The sequence below is a fragment of the Protomyctophum bolini genome (assembly GCF_963924005.1).
Source record: "Protomyctophum bolini genome assembly, chromosome: 14".
Classification (NCBI taxonomy): domain Eukaryota; kingdom Metazoa; phylum Chordata; class Actinopteri; order Myctophiformes; family Myctophidae; genus Protomyctophum; species Protomyctophum bolini.
Genome location: NC_137875.1, coordinates 15,038,838 through 15,056,116, shown reverse-complemented (window position 1 = coordinate 15,056,116; position 17,279 = coordinate 15,038,838). Strand labels below are relative to the sequence as shown.

The 17,279-nt window shown below is 45.0% G+C and overlaps 1 protein-coding gene across 4 annotated transcripts in view; it reads right to left on the bottom strand.

Annotated features, from left to right (window-relative positions):
• Window positions 1–10,898: 10,898 nt before the first annotated feature.
• Window positions 10,899–17,279, bottom strand: part of efemp1 (EGF containing fibulin extracellular matrix protein 1) — a 33,180-nt gene continuing 26,799 nt past the window's right edge. For all 4 annotated transcript variants that reach the window (XM_080782298.1, XM_080782297.1, XM_080782300.1 and 1 more), the window contains exons 10-11: window positions 16,633–16,825; window positions 10,899–14,407 (exon numbers count right to left, since the gene is read on the bottom strand). In XM_080782298.1, the coding sequence (XP_080638424.1) occupies window positions 14,246–14,407; window positions 16,633–16,825 (355 nt within the window). In that variant the 3' untranslated portion in view covers window positions 10,899–14,245. The remainder of the gene's footprint in view (window positions 14,408–16,632; window positions 16,826–17,279) is intronic.

The window sequence follows — 17,279 nt, the reverse complement described above, 5'->3', positions numbered from 1 at the left end:
AAGGCCCGCCAAAATACATTTTAGTTGACTAAAACAACTGCAGAATTAGTCGACTATAAAATCTTATGATATTTAGTCGACTAAAACTAGACTAACACTAACATCAGGTGACTTTAAAATATGACTAAAACTAAATGGAGTTTCATTCCGAAGACTATGACTAAACTAAAATAGAAATTTGCTGCCAAAAACGACACTGCTCAAGAGTTACTTACATTTATTGCTAAACATCTGCATTACTTGAGTTAATTTAGCCTACAATTGTTATTTTGATCAACCTTTGCCTTGTTATCTCTCCTAATGGTATACCAATATCAATACAGGATGGAAATGTGGACATGTTCTTTAGTTTGGGGTCTGCAAGGATAAATCTCATGGTGGTCTGTGGCTCAAATTCAGAATAATGGGCCTTGATATGAAACGGGTTGAAAACCAATGGTGTAGAGGGTTCCCAAATAGTATAGTTTAATTTTTTTTGTTTCCTATACATTTTATTTTCAATTGTTAAAAATAAAAAATAAAAAATAAGAAAGATTCTAAACAATGTAATAAATATGTGTTCTAAGATCTAAGCTGTTGTATAGCCAAAGTCCAGAAAAAGATAGGTGGTCAATTATTGCATACGGTATAGGTTATATTCTCAAAACTAAAGAATGCATCATCAGTGTTTTCACCGTATATATCAATACCCTTGATTAATAGCAGGTATTTATCAATCAATGTGTGCACAATCAGCCTAAAAGATTATAATCTGAGGAAGAAGAGGCCATCATTTGAGTTCCTCGTGTTACGGGAATGCGCTAGGTGCACGCACGCCTTACAAGGTAGAGCTTGCTCGCCCCTGTCTGCTCTGACAAGTCAATAAAACCCGCTGGTATGCCGAACATTTTTTGGAAGGCAAGATAGATAGGAGACAGCAGAGGAATTTGATCAGGCATGGAGCCAACCTTCTGTTCATTACAGGCCTTTCCAACAGTATACACACACCCTGCTCCTGGAGGAGAGGAGAGGAGAGGAGAGGAGTGGAGTGGAGCAAGAAGAGTGGAGCGAGAGGAGAGGAGCGAAGAGGAGTGGAGCGGAGAGGAGAGGAGCGGAGAGGAGAGAAGAGGAGAGGACACCTCAACCTAAGTATTACTGACTGTGGCTGGCACATCAGCGTGCGCGCACACACACACAAACCCTGTCTGTCTGTCTGTCTGTCTGTGTCTCTCTCTCTCTCTCTCTCTCTCTCTCTCTCTCTCTCTCTCTCTCTCTCTCGTTGCATGTGGAGGAATGGGAGGAAAGTGGAAAATATGAAAAGTGGATCATCCAAGCTTGAAAATCCTGGACAGATGTGAGAGCGGGACGGGACGGGGTGGGAGAGATAGAGGTGGACGGGATGGGAAGGAGAGAGAGAGAGCGAGAGAGAGGGTGTATATGTGAGAAAGATTTAGAGAGTTGTAAAATGGTGGCTTTTCTCTGTGTTTGTTTGGAACTTTGGATTATCTCACTGCACTACGTACGTCATACAGCCTTGAGGCTAACGGGACGATACAGAGGGACTGTCTGGTAGTTTGACTTGCATTAGGCTACATGTAATGGTGATGTTTTGCGCACCGCTGCTGCCACTGAGCTAAAACACGACATGCTTTGGGTCAACATGTCATCGTTCCTTCCTTAAACCAGAAACCTAACCTCGGTCTTAACCGGCCACATAGGTCACTAACCCTAACCTCAGTCTTAACCGGCCACGTATAGGTCACTAAACCTAACCTTCAGTCTTAACCGGCCACGAAGGTCACTAAACCTAACCTCAGTCTTAACCGGCCACTTTTTTTCAGACAGTGCCCCAAACATGTGCCCCATGCAGTCAGAAAGCTCCTCTAGAAGCTAAGTGCCACCGCCATCGCCTAATGGGCTTCACGCTATAGTTGTTGACTGTTTTCAACAACTGCTGGAAATGTCGGCGCATGTGCTTTCCCAGTGTGCGTGCGTGTGTGCGTGCATGCGACTGTGTGTGTGTGTACTCTAGGTGCTATGGCAACATGGCTGAGCTCCTCTCTGACCTTGTCTAAATAAAGTAACACTTTCATCGAGTTCACTGAGGTTCTCACTGTACTGTGAGGATGGATGGATGGATGGATGGATGGATGGATGGACCGCCTGGTGGGAAAAAGTACTTGCATGTTTTACTTAAGTAAAAAGTATCAATAGGCATACTGCAATGTAGAAATACACAGTTACAAGTAATTGAACATTTACTTGAGTAAAAGTACAAAAGTATTGACATCAAGATGCAAAATATCAGATCTATTTTCAAAAGGCCAAAATGTGTTTATATATACTGTATAGAGGTTACGTTTATGGAATAGAAGGCAGAACAGTTACGCCGTGTTCTCCTGAAACATCACCTCCTGTGTGTGCTGTATATCGGCACTGTAGGAGACCTCCCGTTAGAAAAGAGCTCTGCTTTTTTCCTGCCAGTGAAACGCACAGCATCAAAGGCAAAGTGCGTTTACAGTACCTGGGGATAATCATCATCTCTATCACGTTCCCCCCCCCACCCCCCTTATAATTATGTCATAATTCAAAGGCTTCCCCCGTTGAGCTAAAAACAGTCCGGTAGGTGCGTCACCAACCATCTAACAAACTCTTCTCCTGAGGAGTGGCGGCGGGGCCCATTAATTGTCAAGATATAATTACGTTCACAGCACCCCGAGGGCCTGTCTCGCTTGCTCGGTCGGCCCTCTTGGAGTGACTGCTCCTAGAGTGTAATTAGTGAATGTAATCACACAGCTGTGGACCTCCAGGATTTATATTTCTGGCCGACTGAAGGCCGTGTTTACGACCTGGCACACGGCCAACAGCCACATGCAGTGACCATGCAGGCAGGCAGTGTGCCGTAGATCACCGCAATGACACAAACTGTACCTCACAAACTCACAAAAATGTGATGTCACATGTGTGTGTGTGCGTGTGTGTGTGTGTGTGTGTGTGTGTGTGTGTGTCAGTGGTAGAAAGTAACTAAGTACATTTACTTAAGTACTGTATGTAAAATCTTGAGGTAGTACTTTAACGGAGTATTTCCAATTTTCAGTATACTTTTACTAGATCCACTGCATCTCGGATCCAAATGTTGTACTTTTACTGCACTACAGTTATTTGAAAGCTTTAGTTACTATAGTTACTTTGTAGATTTTGATTATTATTATTACAAAACATAAATTAAGCACTTCATTTCTTCACTTTCACTTCATTTTCATATTTGAAAATAGCCGATCTACAAGCTCACAGTGCGACGTAGCTCGGCTATCTTTTATACATGGGGAAACTTGAAATGGGACATTCTGCATATACGAGTACTTTAACTTTTGGTACTTTTAAGTAAATTTTTATGCCAAAACCTCAAGTACATTTTGAATTCTGGACTCTTTTACTTGTAACAGAGTATATTTCTCCTTATTTCAGTAGGCCTATTGATATTCATTTTACATACGTACAAATCGTGAGTACTTTTTCCACCACTGTGTGTGTGCGTGTGTGTGTGTGTGTGTGTGTGATCTCCCTCCCCGTAAATGCCACTGTGTGGTTATGCCACCCTTGTGAGGCACTATAGCTCTCGCCAACGGTAACAGGTGACTTCATCCCATGACATCTTTCCGGTTTCAAATGCCGCCCAGTAAACGAGTCATTTCTCACCTCCTCATGCACTCGTCTTGCCATTAACGCACCTTGAAGCAGCACTCTTAACCCATGAAGACCCGAGGCCGACTCTATACGAATTCCTTCTAAACCAGTAGTTCTATATGAATAACTTTTCAGAAATGTTCAAAAATAGCAGATTTACAAGCTTGCAGCGTGGCACTGGAGTGACACTCTGCAGTGCACGTTGGTCCGGCTGGTTAAAACAGGTTGAATGCCAACAATATACGGGCATCTTTCAGGCTAGACTGCCTATGTTTAAAGTTACCTTTGAACAGCCAGTGCACCGATAGCTGAGTTGCTCGTCATGAAAATCCACTTTAAAACGGTGTAATCGCTTGTTGTAGTGTAGAAATGTATTCCATAGTGGCGAACACAACAACCGCCCGGGCAGCGCACGGCTACTTCCTCCGGCAGATTCGCCATTGTAAACAATGGGACTCAATTTCCTTAAGACTCACCCATGGCTCCCGACAAGCGTTGCCGGTAAAGACACATGCGTGGGCCGGGTTAAGACTCACCCGTGGCTTCCCTGTGAGTTTAGGGTGGTTAGGTATAGGGTTTGGGGTATAGGGTGTCTGACTAATGCATGTCGGACTGTTAGTGCGTCGGACCGAACAAACATGTGCACCCGTGAGCTTGTCCATTTGTAGCTCCATTATGGAACCTCTCTTTCCGCGACGTAGCTCCGAGATGAGGTTCTACACAACCGGGTATACCGGCATCGGTCACGCCTGCATGGCGAATATTTTCCCGCGATGCACAATTCGTACCTCGTTTCGCGCGGCGGTACCCGGTTGTGTGGTACCTCATTTCGGAGCCATATAAACGGAGGGAGGGAGAGCTATAGTACATCTTCTACTTTTGAATTGCCAAAGCTAGAATCTTAAAATGACAGAAGCTTTCCCGGGATTGAATCCTAGCTGGCCCTATAGCTTGTCGACAGCATAGCAGATCTACAAGTTCACAAGCCAAGCGTGTGTCACTGATGCGAAGTGCTGTGATCTTCTAGATCTGCACGGGGGGGTGGGGGCGTAAATTGGGGCATTACACAACTGTTTTTTACACTGACAGCCACTCTGCAAGGCCTCACGCACGCACGTGCACTGACCTCACACCAGCAAGTGTTTGTGAGCTGTTGCTCGGCGTGAGGTGATTCATCGTGAGGCTAGTTTTCGGGAACGCTCTGTGATGTAACTAAGGTTTTGAACTTCAGATCCTTCCGAGGCCAGTGAAACGTTTAATCAGTGGCGGACACAAAAAGCACTCAACTACTCCATGATGTACTGTACTCCAGTCAATAAGTAATAAGGAGCCTATAGATACTGGGGAAACAAGACCCCATGGGGCATTTTGTTTGTGTTATCCTTTTACCATAATAACCTTTGATTGTACTTCCAAATAATAGTGAAAATAAAAGATCTACACGCTCACATCGCCCTGCTGTGGGCTTGTAGATCCGCTATTTTCACTACATTTTAAACAGAGCTCAAGCGGTTAATCCATTATGGACTTTTGTCCATTCCTATAGAAATATAGTGGATGTCAAAAGTACATATTTGTCTTTGAAATATATTAGTGGAGTCACCAAGTGAAGTATCCAAAATTACACATACAACTGTACAGATACTCACCCCATGGAGACTTGAATTCATGATGGATACTGTATATGATATAATGTGACATCTCTTTGTGTCTCCATAGGGAACCACTGCTGGTCATCAAATTATCGGCTTTAGGAATGTGACAAAAACAAAAATAAAACAATCCATTAACTCATGTTTCCATATGGGGCGAGTACTCGATAGAACACAAGTCTTTTCGGGGGTGAACTGTCCCTTTAACCCATTTTTGGCAGGAACCCCTTTTGGTGTTTTAAGCATTATGTTGCTTTAGCTTTTGAAAAATAGCAGATCTACAAGCTCATAGTGTACTGTAGATCTGCTATTTTAGAAAAATCGTGAAAATGCCGTGCAAATTTGGAATATATAGTCTTTCAAAGCGAACATTTTTAACTCATATCTTTGCTTCTGGGGAGTCCCTGGAACAACATATTTTGAGATGGGGTTCAGCGGCCAATTACATATAATTCTGGAGGTCCTTGACAAAATAGTTTGAGCACCGCTGACATAGAAACATGGGTTTTTTCAGAAAACATTTCAGAAGACATTTGTGGAATCGTCCTCAGGTCTAAATGGGTTAAATAGAGTACTCACTACTCAGTCAAATGGTAAACCTTTGGTACAAGAACACCGCTGTGTTTAATGAATGAAGTTATGCGGCGGCCGCGCGGCGTGGCGCAGGGCATCTGGTGTACGAGGCATTCCAGAGCAGCACATCATGATAAAAAGGTAAGTGGGTTTGGATGGTCCATCTGTCCTGCATGTGTAACTATCTGCCCTGCAGGTGTGCCTGTTCCTGAACCCAAGAGAACAGCGCGAGCCTGGCCTGCAGACAAGTGGTGGATATAAGTAACGAAGTACATTTACTCTAGTACAAGTCTGTACTCTAATACAAGTACTGTATTGTTTACCTATTTTTACTATAGACTCACCAACATTGCAGCTGTACGAAAACCTTGAATTATCACTTCGTTAGTTTGTTAGTGTTTGTTTCATCAAAATACACCGTGGCATGTTATGAGTTACTTTCTGTCAAGAAATGACTTGCAGGTGATTATCATTCACCTTATTGTAAGTGTTGGAGTTTGGAAGCACAGCACAAACCCATAATTCCATGTGAAAGAGGGTTCAAAGTTGAACAAAAGTTACTTATTTTACTGATAAATACTATCACAAGGTGTTCTTTTTGTTGTGCCTAGACATACTTAATTGCCAAATGCAGTGGGAACTATAAAAACATACACATAACGTTTAGTACAAGCATTCTCATAGAGAACAATAATGATAAGAACGAACACAAGTTACAATACAGACACAAATTTCAACAATATCTTATTGGCTGCATATCCACTTGGGGGAATCTTCTAATAACTCTATGTTGACTCTTACACATACAGTATAACAGCAGCCATGCACTCTGCTTGTTGCTCTGCTCTGTGTTCAGAATGAACTGCCTCGATCTGCCCCAGCTCACTGGTCTACTAAACCACATTTTGCTCATCAACAGATCAGCTTTAGCAGTTAAGGTTAGTGTGACCTTAAGCCCTAACCACACCAAAGAGTAACCATGCAACTCCTTGGGTCAAAATGGTTGCAAGGAGTTAACGTTAAAACAGTCTTGACCCTTTGGTGTGGTTTGGGCCATTGAATTCCATGCGTTGAATCACTAGGGTCAACATGGGTCAACGTGCAACAAGACATATAGGCCTATCACACCACAGAGACAACGTTAAAACCATACCCTTTGGTGTGGATAGGCCTTTAGTCAGTATCAAGATTAAGAAACACCAGTATAAGACTCCTGAGGTCGCGTGCATGTATCCGCCTCGTTGACGGCAGACTGCTGGGCAAGCGCTGGCGCTATGGCATGCCATGGGGGGGTCAGATCAACATGGAATGAATTCTGTATTTCCCATATAAGGATCATGTCTTGAGTGTACAGGGTTTTATGAGGTCAGATCAACATATGGAATGTCAGAACAGGTCAGCTCCATACAGTATAGAAATGTAAGGGTGGTGGCGGAGACACTCTTGTGTACAGGGTTTGATGAGGGCCCAAGTAAGGCCGGGCCTTAATTTTCGGGCCTGTTGAGAACTCTAGTTTTCGCCGGCTGCCGGGTGTGGCTGCACTAATAACTTTGGGGCAGGCCTGTCTAGAGTTTGAATGGACAGGTATAAGTCCAAAGGGAGACATGGAAGAGGAATGATGGATGGGGAAAGATCAAATTCAACATATGGAATGTCAGAACAGGTTCTGACATATATCCATACATGGAGATCTAAGGGTTTGAGGTCAGACGAGTTGCTGGCCAATATTGATGACATCAGGGATCTCCATATATGGGCGTACGTGCGACAGCAGGTTGCAATTTACTACTTTATATATCCATCCCTGACACGTGATGTCACAATGACCTGGGCACCATATATGGGCCTCTGATGTCACGTGATCTGGGCACCTGGGGTGACCAGGGGGCTGATGTCACGTCACGTGATGTCACGATGACCTGGGGTGAGTGGCATGGATTTGAGTTAGGTATCGTGACATAGTCAACTGCGACCTTCGGTTGCAAATAAATCACTTAAATAAAAACAAACAGAGAAAAATTGTCAAGGATGCAGAGAGAGTTGAACCCATCTGCAAAGTCACAACAAACAAGAGTAGATTTCAAAGTATTTAATGTAGAGATGATCTTACACTGAAGTTGTAGTCAGGAATCAGGCAATAATAGGAACATAACAAAGTAGTCAAACCAGGAAAGCAGGAACAGGCGATGCATCGATGACAAGAAACATATGAACTGACAATGAGTGTTTGAGCTGAGTCCAGTTTTATAGGAGCTGATTGATTGTAGAAATGTTCACAGGTGGGCTGATGAGGGAGTTGGAGACAGGTGTGTAAATGGGACTGCAGCGTGGTGGAATGGGATATGGGAGTGGCCAGGGTGGAGACACAGGGAGAGACAGACTGTGACAAATAGAAACATATACCGTAATTGACACACAAAAAATAATAATCTATTTTCTTAATGGTAAATGGTGCATTTATATAGCGCTTTTATCCAAGGCGCTTTACATTGTGCAGTCTTAATTTATGGAATAGGGACGCTATAGCCTAGGGTCCAAGTGGTTAATCCTATCACACAAAGTTTTGGTGGCCTCCCTGTAGTAACTCTGAGAACCCCTCCCGGTCCAGGACCCCCTGTTGAAGACCCCTTGCTGACAGGGTGGTAAAGTATACAAACCAGGCAGTGGTTCTGAAAGACTAGTGTTGCCAACTACCTGCATAAGGGTCCCTCATTTCTAAGAACAACCAGGGAGGCCCAGAAAAAGATAAGAATCTCCCTGTATATCTGCAGTTTTTCATTGTATTAAAACATGTAGGCCTATTATATGAGCTGTAAAATGCGTGCCATTGATTCAACACTGAACAAAGTGTGTCCCCTATCGTTTTGGGTCTGCGAGGCTAAATCTCCTCAAATGGTGGTCCATGGCTCAAATGACGAATATGTCATGGGCCTTGATGTGAAAAAGGTTGAAAACCACTGACTTAGATAACTGTGGTAATTCTAGAGCTATAATACATAGTAAACGTGCTTGCATTCATCAGATCCAAAACCCTGGCATGGGGTAGGGCGCTCTCGGCAGGCAGATGGAACCAGTGAGGGTTCAATGAATCCAATGAATGCACAGGGGAGAGCTGCATAGCTGCTGTGCACAGGGTTCAGGGGGAACTGTGACACATCATGCTTGTCCCAAACAGCCAGGGTTCTGACTAAGAGCCCTGCGCAGCACAATGATTGAGTAACATCTTACCGTAAACACCCAGCCCCAGCCCATTTCTGATTTGTGTGTGTGTGTGTGTGTGTACTTGAATTACTTCACTTCTGAGTGCCAATTAAATGTCCCCACAACAAGCAGAGTAGACTTTGAGAAATAAGACATTATGTGAGGACAATTTTCCCAATTCTCTCGCAAAATAAATGGTTGGTTTGTGGTGGTATAATAATAGGCTCACAGTACAGATTCAGGTTGGGGGTTAGGGCTAGGATTAGACATTTAGTGGTTATAGGTTATAGATTCAGGTTGGGGGTTAGGGCTAGGATTAGACATTTAGTGGTTATAGGTCTATACGAGGTTTAGAATTAATTAGGCCTTATTCGTGTAGTTGCCCTACAGTAATTACCCACTTTATTGAGACAGCACTAGCATTTCCCGTCAGTCAGTCAGTCACGCCCCATATACTGTATGGTCATGCCTCGTGACATCACGTGATGTCATCAATATTAAGCCCATATGCGGAGATCCCTGATGTCATCAATATTGGTCAGCAACTCTACATTTCACCTCAAACCTGACATTCCATAATTATGTTGACCCTGCTTCCCCATCCATCCTTCCTCACACGTTGGATGGTCTTGGATTGCTGCACTATAAACGAGCGCCCAGAAATGAACTGCCGGTGACACTCTGTTGTCGTACACTGCATTTATCATCATTATATTCAAGTTGAAATCCTTCTCACCTTGTCCCGATTGAGCACATGGAAAAGGCAACAGAAGCGTTTCATACCAGGGCTTACACTACACAGTATATGTTTCCATGACATAAGAAGACAGATCTTGTGATCCCTGCAGTATGCTGCAGTTGAGGCAGAACAGAGGCCTGCAGTATGCTGCAGCTGAGGCAGAACAGAGGCCTGCAGTATGCTGCAGCTGAGGCAGAACAGAGGCCTGCAGTATGCTGCAGCTGAGGCAGAACAGAGGCCTGCAGTATGCTGCAGCTGAGGCAGAGCAGAGGCCTGCAGTATGCTGCAGCTGAGGCAGAACAGAGGCCTGCAGTATGCTGCAGCTGAGGCAGAACAGAGGCCGTATGCAGTATGCTGCAGCTGAGGCGGAGCAGAGGCCGTATGCAGTATGCTGCAGCTGAGGCAGAACAGAGGCCGTATGCAGTATGCTGCAGCTGAGGCGGAGCAGAGGCCGTATGCAGTATGCTGCAGCTGAGGCGGAGCAGAGGCCGTATGCAGTATGCTGCAGCTGAGGCGGAGCAGAGGCCGTATGCAGTATGCTGCAGCTGAGGCAGAGCAGAGGCCTGCAGTATGCTGCAGCTGAGGCAGAGCAGAGGCCTGCAGTATGCTGCAGCTGAGGCAGAGCAGAGGCCGTATGCAGTATGCTGCAGCTGAGGCAGAGCAGAGGCCGTATGCAGTATGCTGCAGCTGAGGCAGAGCAGAGGCCGTAAGAACAAGAACAAAATGTTCATGGTGGGTTAACAACAGTGGCGGAAAGTAACATTTTCTTAAGTACAATTTTGAGGTATTTGTTTACTTTGTAGTTTACTTTACTTGAGTATTTCCAATTTCCAGTACCTTTACTTCTATTACACTACATACCTGATCTAAATATTGTACTTTTACTCCACTACCTTTATTTGAACACTTTAGTTACTAGTGGCTTTGTAGATATAGGTTATTATTAAAAAACATAAACCACTTCAGCCTGATATATATTTCGGCCATTTGAAAATAGCCGATATATAACCTTTATAATATAACCTTTATTCTCTTTTTCAAATGAAAACCCACAAGATTAATTTCATCCATCATATTTTATTTAACAATATAACTTTTGCACTTCAGAGTGCAAAAAATCGATCAAAAAGATACATGTGAAAAAATATATCGGCTATTTTAAATAGAGGAGGAAAAAAAACAAAAACAAAAAACATCGAGGCATTTCAATGAACATTTCATAAAGTCGTAAGCAGTTGTACAGTCTGGACAGAACAAAATGATAAAACAAACACATTTGTGTAGTATTTGCTCTGTGGTGTGTATACATGTACTTCTATTGGCACTTCTAAATCCCTAAACCCACTAAAAACCAGGAAAGCATCAGTGTCATTTTAGAGTTTAGCGTTGGCATATTCAAAAATAGCAGCTGTACAAGCAAGCTACATCTGCTATTTTTGAACATTATCTATAAATCTTCTATATAAAAGTGTGAGAACTACTGCTTTAGAAGGCATTTGTAGAATCGACCTCAGGTCTTATAATGGGCTAATTGCATGTTCAGTGCTGAAACGACGGAAAACCAAACGTATATACAAGCTAGTGATTCGGTTTGACCAAAGATAACAACTTAACTGTACTGCGAGAAGAGTGGTGAATATACCGGGTTTTCTTTTCAATACAGGGCATTCAGTGCTAAAGAATCTTTCCGCGACAATAAGCAGCCAAAGCAGTCGGGGGGGTGAAGGGTAAAGCAATGCGCTGAACGCTCTCTTGTTCCACCAGGAGTGTGGTGGCATTGTATTAACACTTATAATAATCCCCCTGTGTCTTAACTCTATGAGCCACCCTTACACGGCCCGCACATTGTAATTATCTCTCTCACGCAAAGCCAGCCTGGTGCCAGAGCGACTTATACCGACTGGAACCCACATTAGACTAGAGAGCTCTTAACCGTGGTACCAACCAAGTAGCAGGCAAAAACCGGCCTTAAACAAACAGCGAGAAGTGGATTATGCCCAAATGTGCCAATGTGTTATAAATGCCATCATTTCCTGAGTGTGTTTCTGGAGTCCCTCCGTGCCAGTGGTGGGGGTTGGGGGGGGGGGGGTACCCAGAGGGCAGCGTGGAGCACAGAAGAGCTTCATAAGTGAGGGTTGCCATGCAGGATGGCATCACAGAAACCAATAAACAGCTCAACCACTTCCACACGACAACCTGGAGCTGGGAACTAACTCTTTCTCACTCTTTCCTTCCCTCTCATGTCTTCCACACGCACACCCGCACGCACACCCGCACGCACACACTACACTTGTTAGCTCTGGATTCAGGCAAGACATTTTGCTCAGATGTGCACACACACACACACACACACACACACACACACACACACACGGTACACGTACGACTTCTCAAGCTGAAGTCTATATGGGTGCAGGCTGTGGTCAGGCTGTGGTCATTTCTCCCTGCTGGGCAGAGACTGTGACTGTAACACCTCCACACTGTTCTCAACCTGCCTGGACCACGTCGTGAGGGTAAACACAGGCAAACATACATACTGTAGGATGGGTGAGAGGACCCCTGCAAACATACATACTGTAGGATGGGTGAGAGGACCCCTGCAAAACCATACTGACACCAGTTATGCTTTCAAATGTCTGCAAAGCTTTGCATATACATAATAATTATTATTATTATTATTTCTCCAATGCAGGTCCAACATGGAATAGTGACAGAGAGTGTTGTTGATGGTGACACCAGGTTAAAAAGAGGTTCTCATAGGACCCCAATTTACTATGCTTTATACAGTAGGGCCATGGACTCCCAATTTACTATGCTTTATAGGGCCATATGGGGGGTACCAATAATTTAGCCAAGGACCCTGGGGGTCCCCGCACGTCACTATTATAGGACCACTGCACTGTGATTCTTCTCCTAAATGCCACCTCGCTCCACCTCCCCCTTTTGTTTAATTCTTTCACGCAGCACCACAGCAGGCACCTTTTTCAACCTCAAAGTGCTGAACTTTCCCTATTATAATGTTAGGTGTACAGGACGCACACGCACGCCCGCCCGCACACACGCACACAGGGACTTTTCCTCACTGCAGTACAACGCTTCATTTCTCGTACCAGAGAAAACAGCCTAGAAGTGCTGTGGATTGTGGTCTAGCTTTGACCTGCAGGCTGTGTTGAGGCTATGCGGTGGTCTAGCTTTGACCTGGCTGTGTTGGGGCTATGCGGTGCAGATGCAGAGAGCATTGGGCTTAGCGTTATATATGTATGCCGGGCTGATGTCTGCTGTACGAGGAACGCCTGGTTCAAACAACCGTTAAATTAACAGGCTTTTAACGCATTCACTGCCGTTGGCGTAGATCTACGTCATGTGGTCTTTTTCAGTGGTTTACGATAGATCCATAACCAAAGCGTTGATGGTCGCGGTTAAAAAAAAGTTATGTTTCGGGTGAATTAAAGATCGTTAGGCACATTACACGGCTATTGTCCGTTTCTCTCTGCATTAGGTTGTGACCAGGCTTTTCTCTCTGCCTTAGGTTGTGACCAGGGTATTCTCTCTGCCTTGGGTTGTGACCAGGCTTTTCTCTCTGCCTTAGGTTGTGACCAGGCTTTTCTCTCTGCCTTGGGTTGTGACCAGGCTTTTCTCTCTGCCTTAGGTTGTGACCAGGCTTTTCTCTCTGCCTTAGGTTGTGACCAGGCTTTTCTCTCTGCCTTAGGTTGTGACCAGGCTTTTCTCTCTGCATTAGGTTGTGACCAGGCTTTTCTCTCTGCCTTGGGTTGTGACCAGGCTTTTCTCTCTGCCTTGGGTTGTGACCAGGCTTTTCTCTCTGCCTTAGGTTGTGACCAGGCTTTTCTTTTCGTCGATGAGTAAGGCTGGGGCCGAGACTATAGTACTTAGGTAGGTCGTGCTGTTCAGAAAGCTGTAGGGTCCCACTATGATGGTGAGGGGTGGGTGGGGGTAGGTGCTGTTCAGAAGCCGTAGGGTCCCACTATGATGGTGAGGGGTGGGCGGGGGTAGGTGCTGTTCAGAAGCCGTAGGGTCCCACTATGATGGTGAGGGGTGGGTGGGGGTAGGTGCTGTTCAGAAGCCGTAGGGTCCCACTATGATGGTGAGGGGTGGGCGGGGGTAGGTGCTGTTCAGAAGCCGTAGGGTCCCACTATGATGGTGAGGGGTGGGCGGGGGTAGGTGCTGTTCAGAAGCCGTAGGGTCCCACTATGATGGTGAGGGGTGGGCGGGGGTAGGTGCTGTTCAGAAGCCGTAGGGTCCCACTATGATGGTGAGCCTGAGCAGAGAGCTGGAGGGGTGGGTTGGGGTAGATAGGTGGCGCTGTTCAGAAGCCTTAGAGTCTGGAGGGATGGGTGGGGGTGGGCGCTGTTCAGAAGCCGTAGGGTCTGGAGGGATGGGTGGGGTTAGGTGCTGTTCAGAAGCCGTAGGGTCCCACTATGATGGTGAGCCTCAGCAGAGAGCTGGAGCGGTAGTTCATGGTCATGTGGTGCGTGACCATCTCCAGGTCGACTACGTGCTCCCGGGGGCCCGTCAGGGGCTTGGTCATCACCAGCATGGCGCTCACGTTGCTGGAGCGCTGCACGATGGATGGGACACAGAATCAAAACACAAGGTAAGAGTCAGAGACCCTACGGTTGTGCCGTTTTGCAAAACGATATGTAAATATCTGGAAACCACTCGCTTGTATTGTAAATAAGATCAGAGAGGCCTTTAGTTTTCATTTAGTTGGAAAAAAGTGAACGTTTTTCGTCATATCATTTTAGTCGAGGGAGATTGATGGGGGGTGCAGACGTTGGTCCGATATGCAACAGTCCGACACACAGTCCGACACATGCAACAGTCCGACACACAGTCCGACACATGCAACAGTCCGACACATGTAACAGTCCGACACATGCAACAGTCCGACACATGCAACAGTCCGACACATGCAACAGTCCGACACATGCAACAGTCCTACACTAGGCATGTGAATCTCGTCTCATCTCACGATTCGATACGCATCTCGATGCACTGCCAGCGATACGATACATTAGAGATACATGGAATCCCCTGGCGATACGATGCGATACGATTCTCCCTCTTCCCGATGCGATGCGATGCGATAACCATTTAGTTCAAATCAATGCGATACGATGCGATTCACCCCTCTACCGATACGATGCGATTTGATGGAGATTCATCACAATAGAAAGGATTTATATTAAAGCTCTATTAATTTCCCAAAACATGTAAAAATGCATTACATTTAAATTCAAAGCAATTTATTGTTTTACTGTAGGTTAGTATTATAGCTCTGCATCTCAAACAACCCAAATTATAGAATTATGTAAGTAAACAAAGGGTCTGCTCTCTGCTGGTTATTGTGGAATTGTTAGATTACTAATAATCATAGGCTATAGTATAATAATTATATCTCAAAGGTCAATTTGAGGTTTTGAGTATAGAGGGTTCAAGAGATTAAAATGTAATATCCTATGTAATAGCTCAATTAATGTTACCAACATATAAATAGAAAATAAACAAATAAACAAAACAAAAATGACAGGTCACACTCGTAGTGCTGTCAAACAAGTAGTTTAATCTGCAACACAGTTTAATAATATAATTGCCTATGTATAGTGGGGGTCCCTGCTTGATCTCTCACTCTCAGCTAAGTGGTCCTTGGCTTGACCTAAAAAACATTGAAGACCCTGGCCTGCATGTATTATTAACGTTATAAATACATAGCAGATGTACAAGCTCACAACGCGTCTCATCCACGCCCCGCTGTGAGCTTGTGGATCTGCAATTTTAGGCGTGCGACACCGTCTTGCTGCAGAATATAAATAAGGCTTCTATCCCAGAGAATAGCAGGGGAAAGCTGGACAGTGGAAAGTTGTGGAACGGTTGTAAACGACTTTAAACGCAAGCAGTACACTGACCCAGCTGTGGCGTTGTTGTTGTTGTACACGTGTGCAGAAGCAGAAGCAGAAGCTTTCTTTAATTACAAATTGATGATCGCGAGTCGCGACGCAGATTCGCGTCGGAGAATCAGCTAGAACAGCTGTGGGGTGTGGATCATTTGCAGCACGCAGCGCTACAGTGAAAAGTCAACTGATCGACGGACAGCTATTTTATAAAGCTAAAGGTTGTGCTTCCTTTGTGCGTGGGGTTCACTTCTGTTCGTCGCGGGTGCTCTTTATAGTCTGTTGTCTCAACGTGTATACTCTGCACAGAGTAGCTGCGTGCTCGCAGCGCACAGCCGCACACTGTGCGGAGCTGGCTGCGAGAGACCTTTTTTTTCCTTCCTTTTCTGATGGTACGTTCAATGCGCCTCGGAAACACAGGATAGGGTGAAATTTACCATGAAAAAACAGTGCAACCACGGATTTTACCGGTGCAAGCACTCCGCGAACGATCCATCGAGATTTCACCCGTCAATTTTACCGACACACAGTGAATGAACCGATTCACTCGCATCGCGCACGTCATAATCGATGTATCGATACGTATCGATTATTTTCCACATGCCTATCCTACACATGCAACAGTCCGACACATGCAACAGTCCGACACATGCAACAGTCCGACACATTCACGTGATTGGTAGACTCACCCGTGGCTCCCCAGTCCCTGCATGCGATGCTGGTTTACGACACATGCATGGCCGGTTAAAACTAACCCGTGGCTTCCCTGTGAGGTTAGGGTTTGGGCTAGTGTGTCGGACTAATGCCCGTCGGGCTCTTAGAACGTCGGAAAAACAAACACATGCATGAACCCCGACTGATGAACACTTTTAATGGCAGTACATGCACCCACCCTGAGGAAGAACTCCCCGGCCTCGTTGCCAGCCTTGATCCTGAAGGTGTTGTGTGTGTTGGAGTAGATGTTGGTGGCCTGGATCTGGAAGATGTCCGCGGGCACAGAGCGCTCCGACTGGATGCTCATGTACTTGTACACGATGGACGGCGTGAGGCCCTGGCACTCCGTCTGAGACCGGCAGATGCAGCGACTGTGAAAAGCCATCACAAATGTAGGAATATGTACTCTTGTTACAAGTAAACGTTCGGGAAATCAAAAGTAAAGAGTAAAAGTACAAAAGTATTGGTGTCAAAATGTACTGTATTGATTGATTGAAATATTTATTAACAGTTTGCAGAATTACAGTACATTTCAAGCACAAACTCAATACAAAGACTGTTAACTGTGAGTGGACGACCCAATTGCCATTTGAAAATAGCATATGTACAAGGTCACCATGCGTCGCACCCATGAGCCATTGCTGCCCCTATCGTTTCCATCATGACAATATTTCACACATTTTGAAAAAACACTGGAAATAGCAGGTCTACAAGCTCACAACTGCGGCGCGTTGTGAGCTTGTAGACCGGCTTGTAGACCGGCTGTTATTATTTGAGTAAAAATGAACACTCAAATTTGATAATCCTGACAGCCCTAGTTAATTC